This window comes from Desmodus rotundus, chromosome 12, assembly GCF_022682495.2.
Source record: "Desmodus rotundus isolate HL8 chromosome 12, HLdesRot8A.1, whole genome shotgun sequence".
NCBI lineage: Eukaryota > Metazoa > Chordata > Mammalia > Chiroptera > Phyllostomidae > Desmodus > Desmodus rotundus.
Window position 1 is genome coordinate 43,130,778 of NC_071398.1, and position 7,826 is coordinate 43,138,603.

The following is a 7,826-nucleotide window of genomic DNA, read 5'->3' on the forward strand; positions in this document are numbered from 1 at the left end:
TGGCAATGGATTGCATGAGGACAGTTCGGCAAGGAGAGAAGCCCGGGAAGGCTTGTAGGTTTGAAACCGTGGAGAGAGGAGAGAGATAGGGAGGTTGTGTCAGGGTGGGGTGAACCAAGAGTGCTCTTTGGACATGTGAAGCTGGGACTAAGGGTCTGGAGCTCATGAGAGAGGTAAGAGTGGGAGACAGAAGTGTGAGCTCACTGGGGTGCAGAGAGTAGGATTCGGTGTGTAGACGGAGGCCTCAATCGAGACCTGACGTCATGAGGCCAGGGCCACTGCTAGCTGGGGAGTGTGGATGCACATCTCCACCCTCCTGGGGGGCCTCCAGGCCACTGGGAGAACTGGGGGGAACCAAGAGCCACAGTGTAGCTGGAGCACCCATACACATGTAAAACCCTTGCTTCTAAATCCTTCACCCCCCTCCCCCCAGATACTCACAGATTCAATTAGTAACTGGGTGTTGTCGATTATTTTCCTTGAGTCTCCAGCTCCCTGGACAAATGAACTCAGAGTCCTTTAACACGAGGTGGCCTCGTCGGGCCCCCTTTGTGAGTTCTGGGAGGGTAAGAGCTCTAGGGCAGGGCCCTTGTAAATAAAGCATAACAAAAACGTTGTGTGTTTTTAATCCTTATCCAAGGATGTTTGATTTTAGGGAGAGGAAGGGAGGGAGACATCAATCCAACCCGCAACCTAGGTACGTGCCCGGACTGGGGTCCACCCCGAACCATTCTGATGTACTGGACGTTGCTACAGTCGAGCCACCCGGCCAGGACCGTAGTTGTGTGGTGTGGGTGTGAGGATCTTTCTGGCCATGTCCTCAAAAGGAAATGACTGAGGCAGGCTGCCTGGCTGGGAGCCTGTGGTGGCCACACCCCCTGGAGGGTAGCACTCTTCATCCTCAGTCACGTGTTGCCATAACATGGACATCACAGCACATGGTGCTGCCGCTGTCCGCCCTGCGTAAGAGAGCTGCAGTCGAAAACGTTCGTGTGATCTGACGCTTACTTATAACCATTTGCAGTGCATACAATTAAGATGACGTGTGTGGGCCCTGGCTGGTGTGGCTCAGTGGTTAAGTGCTGGCCTTTGAACCAAAGGGTTGCTGGTTTGATTCCCAGTCAGGGAACACACCTGGGTTGTGGGCCATGGACCTCGTATGGGGCGCTTGAGAAGCAACCACATATTGATGTTTCTCTCCCTTTCTCCTCTAAAAAGAAATAAAATCTTTAAAAAAAATGATGTGTGTGGGCCAAACATCTTCGGAGGACTGCCTCTCTAGGAAGGTAGTATTAAGTGAAGCTGCAAGCCTCAAGTCTTCAAATGAAGAGTTTGATTATCTGGTTATTGAATACCTAGCTGTGGAAGGTTACATATATTATTTACATATAAACCATTTTTATTTAATTGTATTTTAACCACATTTTTTAATCATAAAATATATATGTAATACAAGTTTTGCCATCTTAACCAAAAGAAAAAGAGTAAAGCTGCAGGAAACAGCCCGGTTCAAATCTTAGTCTGCTACTTATTAGCTGTGTGAGTTGGAGAAAATTCTCAGCCTCTCTGTGCCTTAACTCCCTCCTCTGGGAATAGGAGGTAATAAATGACAGCGCCTGCTTGGAGCTGTCAGGAGGGAGTCTGAACAGCACAGAGCCTAGGGCTGTCAGCGACAGCTCAGCAGGTGACAGACAGCATGGCGGCCATCAGTACTCCGGTACCGACAGCTTTAAATGTGTATCTCCTCCCGTCAGTGAGGGCAGGCTTGGGGGGTGTCCCAGGCCCTGTTGTGCCCCAGCATGGCAACACAGAGCTAGACACAGAGGAGGTATCTGGGGGATGTTTCCCTGATTCAACAAACAGAAAAGAGAACAAACAAAATTTCAAGCAAGGATGACTCATTGAGAGGCAGGGAGAAAGGAGAGAGTAGTAAAGACAAGCTAAGATTAAACTAGGGAAGAGCAAAAGCCCTGTCCAATCGATTCACTCCACAGATGGGGAAACTGAGGCACGGAAGGGGCAGAGACAGGGTCTCTTCACCTGCTTGGGGAGGTCCTGATGCCGGTACTTGGCCCCACACCCAGCTGTCTCCCTCCCCCCGAGTCCGCCCCACTCACAGGGCCCTGGGAACAGACAGATGCCACTATAAAAAAACAGGACTTTATTGTTTTCATGTCAAGGGTCAAGTCTTTGCAGGCTGGGGGGCGATGAGTCCTGAGGGCAGGGAGGAAGCCCTACTTGCCGGCGATGAGCGGGTTCCGCAGGACCACGATGACCGAGTCCCCGCGCAGGAACATCTTGGAGATGTAGCGGTCCTTGTTGACTGGCTTGGACTTCTTCTTGCCCTTGCCACTCTTGGGGACCTCGGTCCACATCTCCTTCACATTCTCTAGCACCATGTTGCAGTGCCTGGTGGGGACAGGGAGTGGGGAGGCAGCGGGCGTGAGGGGGCGCCCTTCTCTTCAAGGTGCTGCCTTTCTCCAAAAGCGTGGCTGCAGGCCCTGGACCAGGACAGCCAGGTGGCCACCACCACCTCTGCAAGTCCTCATGGGGAGGCTGAGGCAAAGGACCGCATCCCTCTGTGCCTCAATTTCCCCCTCTGCAAAACGGAGACATTCACGGTGCCCAGTCATGGGGCTGTTGTGAAGGTTAAACAAACCGACACAGCATTCTTGCATAAAGGACTGAGAACAGGGCCCGGCACAGAGTGAAGCAGGCAGCTCAGTTTGCTTGCGCTTTCTGATTCCCAGTATTTCTGGGGGCTTCTGCAAGGGAGCTGCGTCCCTTTGGGGAACCAGAGGCCCCTGGGGCCTGAGGCGGCACCTGAGCCTCCACCAATCCTGCTTCGTCCCTGTCCTCAGAGTGCTGGGTGGGCGCATGTGAACACAGTATGGAGCAGCTCACTCAACAAATGCTTGTCACGAGTGAAACAGACAATATCCCTGCCCTCATGGGGTGTGCACTCTGGTGAGGGAAGAAGGACGCGAGGCAAGTGAACAAAGAGACCTGGGCCCGTAATGTGCTATCAGGTGCTAGCTGCTGTGAAGAAAAACTAGCCCTGGCTAGTGTGGCTCAGTGGGCTGAGCACCAGCCGGCGAACTGAAAGGTCACCGGTTCTATTCCCAGTCAGGGCGCATGTGTGGATTGCAGGCCGGGTCCCTGGTGGGGGGGCGTGTGAGAGGCAACCAAACAGTAGTATTGCTCTCCTTCCCTTCCCCTCTCTCTAAAAATAAAATAAAATAAATAAAATCTTGAAAGAAAAACTAAAGCAAGGTGAAGGGATAAAAGGATATGTAGAATTATCTCCAAATAGTAAGAAAAACTTTTTTTAAAAAAACTAAGAAGAGTAAGGAAGCTCTGTGCTTCGCTGTGGAGTGAAAAAGGCACGTGGGGAACAGTGAGATGGGAAGTTATCCTTGGCAGGGAAAAGGGGGTAAGGGTGGGAGAAGCCTTCTGCCCACTTGCTTTATTTTTATTTAATGTATTGCTTTTGGAGAGAGAGGAAAGGAGAAAGGAAGAGAAACGTCAATTTGTTATTCCACTTATTGACGCATTCATTGGTTGCTTCTTGACATGTGCCCTGACTGGGGATCGATCCCCCAACCTTGGCTTATGGGGATGACACTCTGACCAACAGAGCTACTTTACCTGGCCAGGGCTTCCCCACCAGCTCGTACAATGCAGCATCTTGGAAAGACACCTAGAGATTGGTGACAGTGGAGGGACCCAGGGGACAAGCCAGATGGAAAATCTCACTGGACTCTTACTAAGTGAAAAAGCCAAAGTCAGAAACTGTGCTGTGCCATTGGCAGTGATTTAAAAATGAAAAGCATCCATCATTATGTCTGATACTATATTCGAGTAATATTCCGGGAAGAGACCTGAGAGATCAGCCATGGCGGGGGCCCTGGGGACTGCATGGGGGGGCGGGCGCCAGGGAGGAAATACTTGCTATTCATTGGGTGCCTTCTGTATCTTTCAAATTTGGCTCAGTAAGTGCACCACTCACACGGAAAGCAACGTAATTAAGCGAACAGACAGGGAGGTTGAGAACGCGGGAGCTGACTCGCAGCAATATCCTCAGCCCACTGCTATGTGTGAAACAAGATGCCCCAGAGCACAGGGAAGCTTCTCTTTTAAAAACAGCTGATTTATGATAGTACTACGACGGGTCAGTTACACCAACACCGCGGAGGACTCCCTGAGTGGTATGTGACAGGGTACGCACTGGGGGGAAGGCCGGGTCGGCAGGAGGTTCATCTGGGGGCAGAGAAGGACTAGGGGAGAACGAAAAGGAGTCAACTTAACAGAAAAAAAAAAAAAAATTGTACATATACACCGCCACCTACTGCAAGCCCGCCAGGCGCCCAGGCCTCCTCTAAGCACTTTCTAAGCACTGAGCCATCAATCACGGCATCTCACCCCCGGGGAGGTAACACCAGTGTTGCCCCCGCCTGCAGAGCAGGCAGCTGGGCGCCCCAGGTCACACGGACTGTGGAAGTGGCCGAGACTACATGCTAGATCCAGGTGTCTCTGCCTCCTTGTGCTCGCACTTCCTGTTGTTCTTATTCTCATTTTAGTCAAAACGAGTAAAGCGAGGCTCAGCGGGCAAGGCTTATTCATCGTCACGCAACAGGTGGCGGCCAAAATATTCCAGAATTAAGCCCGAGCACACTACTGTGAGGAAAGCACTTCCCAAACGCTAGCTAAAGGCTTCTATGTTTGTTGAGCATTATCCTGCATTAGACACTGAGTCCAGCGCTTTTCATAATACCCTTCAGTCCTCACGACTGTTCTACCAAGGGCCTGACAGGGAAACAGGCCCAGAGGAAAAACCCACTTGCTATTCCCTGCAGCCGAAACACTCGAACCCCAGCCTGCGCGTTCATTTCGCTCAGGCCTGCTCACTGCTGCCTCTTCAGAGGGGGCTTCCCTTCGCAGTATTCCGCATCCTCCGCTGGCTTTACTTTTCTCCGTAGATCCTATCACTTCCTGCTGGTCTCCCTACCTATGACAAGCTCCCCGAGTTTAGGGACGTTTGTTTTAGTCACCGCTGCACCTCCTAGCCTGAAACAGCACCTGGCATAGCGCATGCTCGGATCAGGTAACAACTGGATGGAGAACCTCCTGTGTGCCAGGTGCTGTACTTACAGCCATTCACCACACTTGACGTGTATTAAGCCACTGAATCTTTGCAACCACTATGATTGCTGTCACCGTACAGAGGAGAGAGCCACCTGCTGAAGGTCACGTGACTGCTAAGAGGCAGAGGTGGGACATGAACCCATGAGGACTGGCTTCTAAGCAGATGACCATAACCCCTGCACTGCACAGCTGGAGAGGCGGCAAGAGACAGCCACCTCGGGTATTAAGGTGCTCACTCTCCCGGCTTCTGAGAAACCTGGTGGGCAGACTCCTTGGACTAGAGCTGGGACTGCTTCTCTAAGCCTGGACCGCACCCCTCCCAAGACCCTGTCAAAAAGCCTTCATGGAGGCCCTGGCTGGTGTGGCTCAGTGGATCGAGTTCCAGCCGCAGACCGAATAGTTGCAGGTTCGATTCCCAGTCGGGGCACATGCCTGGGTTGTGGGCCAGGTCTGCAGTTGGGGGTGTGAGAGAGGCAACTGATAGATCTATCTGTCACACATTGATGTTCTCTCCCTTTCTCTCTCCCTTCCTCTCTAAAAATAAAAAAAATCTTAAATAAATAAAGAGGCTTCACCTGTCAAAAGCCTTCACACGGCCCAGGAGCTTCTTGTTGTTGCGACAGTTGATGAGCACCTGGGTGTTGTTCTTGACCGACTGCGTGAGCACAGACAGCGGGCCTGTGTTAAACTCCTCCTCCTCCCGCTTCTGCAGCTCCTCTGGGGTCATCTCACTCTTGGGCTTGTTGAGGAGGCTCCTGAGTGGGCAAGCATGGAACGCATAGGTAAGAGAGCCTGAAGCATGGGTGTGCGCATCCTTGGGCTCAGTGTCTCCCAGCCTTTCCCCAACACACCCACCCTCCTGCTTGATCCTCACTTGGCATCCCCATTTGGACGCCTAATAGATTTCCAATCTTGCACATCCCAGACTGAGCTCCACAATGCCCAACCACCTCCACCTACTGTCTCCATAGCCTTCCTCATCTCCATCCGTGGTGACTCCATCCTTCTAGTCCTCGGAGCAAAAACTCTGATGTCAACTTCATTCTTTTCATTCTCTCCCATCCTACATTTCAATCTGTCAGCAAATCCTATCACCTGCCTCTAAACTATGTCCACAGTCTGCCTCTCTTACCTGAACCTCCATCATCTCCTGGAGTCTTACTGGTCTCCTTCCCTTCACCCACACTCCCCAGTGGTGTTCTCCGCAGAGGTCCCAGGAGTTGTGCAAAGGCCTAAGTCACATCACCTCACTCATCAACCCCCCCCCCCCACGGCTCCCATCTCATTGCAAAAAGTAAAATCCAAAGTTTTTACCATGCCCCGCATCAACCCGTCTTTCACTCTGTTCCAGCCCCAGTGGTCTCCTGGGTGGCTTAGAGATTAGGCAAACTTTCACCTTGGGCCTCTGCCATTTGTTCTTCCCTCTGCATGGATGCCTCCCCAGATACCTCTGTGGTTTGTTCTCATTTTCTTCAGGTCTTTTGCTCAAAAGTTACCTTCTCAGTATGTCCTTCAGTGCTAGCTTTTAAGTTAACGTCTCTCAAAACTGGCATTAGTTATTGTTTTTACTCTGCCCTGGTCACCAAACACACCGTATCCTCTGTTTATTAATCATTACATTTAACCAACTGTCTCCTCCCTCCCATAAGCTGCAGCAGAGGACTTGGGGAGGGGTATTCACTGATATATCCCATGTATCTACAGCAGTGTCTGGTACATGAGCACTGAATAAATAATTGCTTAATTGATAAATAAGTAAAATCATTTCTGTGTCTCATTATCCGGAAACGTCGCGAATTAGGTCGAAAAGCCAACCGTCTCCAGCTCAAATTATACGGATAGTCCCTCACCTCAAATCGTTATTTCTAAAAGCCCGCACTTCCCTCTCCCAGGTTCTTTATTCGTAAAGTCGCTTCCACTTAAAATTCATTTCAATAAGACTAATTATTTGAGAAAGCCGCCAGCCTATCATATGATAAAGCTGTTCCTCCTCCCGAACTCCGGAGCCGTCAAAGGCCCCACGCCCGTTCTCAAACTCAGGGAAAAAGTACGCCACTTGGCCCCTAAAATCGCCGCCTCCGCCCCCCATTCTGCCATCCCCTTCCAACGGTCAATGGCCAAATTTACACCCTCCACCCACTACCGCCGTTTACGCCTTGCCCGACTCACATGGTGGCGGTAGCTGCACAGTTGCAACACCTCCGTCTCCTCGGCGTTGCCTCGGCCTCCGAAGGGAGCGCGCGGAAGAGGCGGGACTTCCTCTTCCTGCAGCTCACTTCCGGGAAAGCCTACGCAAACTCGACCGGCGGCGTGGGCGTGGCCTGTTGCCATAGCGAGTCCGCCAGCCTTGCGCAGCGTTGGGGTTAAAGCCTTGCTTAGTGGTTCGAGGCCATTCAGGACCACACGGCTTAGGTGTTCACAGCAATGGAGAGAAAAAAAAAAAAGCGAGTCTGACTTAAACGATTTCATTGTAGATCGGCACAGGTGGCAGGAGAATAAGGGCACGCCATTTCCAAATGCCCGCCGGCCCTCTTTTGGGGGGCGCGGCCTCCGCGAAGCCAATCCACTGCTCACTTTCAGAAATAGACTCCACCCTTTTCCCTTAGGGGACGGTTCGCTGACGTGTATATTGATCTTTACAACTTCGCGAAACCAAGCCTTTGCCTACAACCGGGGGAGGG

General features: G+C 51.6%; 2 protein-coding genes across 2 annotated transcripts in view; one reads left to right on the plus strand and one right to left on the minus strand.

Annotated features, from left to right (window-relative positions):
• Nucleotides 1-2,144: 2,144 nt before the first annotated feature.
• SNRPD2 (small nuclear ribonucleoprotein D2 polypeptide) lies at nucleotides 2,145-7,450 on the minus strand. The gene is made up of 3 exons (XM_024569472.3): nucleotides 7,315-7,450; nucleotides 5,721-5,900; nucleotides 2,145-2,409 (listed from the first exon to the last, which is right to left on the minus strand). Coding segments are annotated over exons 1-3 (357 nt in total). The 5' UTR covers nucleotides 7,317-7,450; the 3' UTR covers nucleotides 2,145-2,234.
• MEIOSIN (meiosis initiator) overlaps nucleotides 7,315-7,826 on the plus strand; it is a 31,826-nt gene continuing 31,314 nt past the window's right edge. The window contains exon 1 of the mRNA XM_053915854.1: nucleotides 7,315-7,501. Coding sequence (XP_053771829.1) covers nucleotides 7,315-7,501 — 187 coding nt within the window. The remainder of the gene's footprint in view (nucleotides 7,502-7,826) is intronic.

Coding starts and splice junctions, on each gene's coding strand:
- SNRPD2 (XM_024569472.3), bottom strand. Junction 2,410..5,720: donor CGTGTGAAGGCTTTTGACAG/GTGAAGCCTCTT, acceptor TGTCCCCACCAG/GCACTGCAACATGGTGCTAG.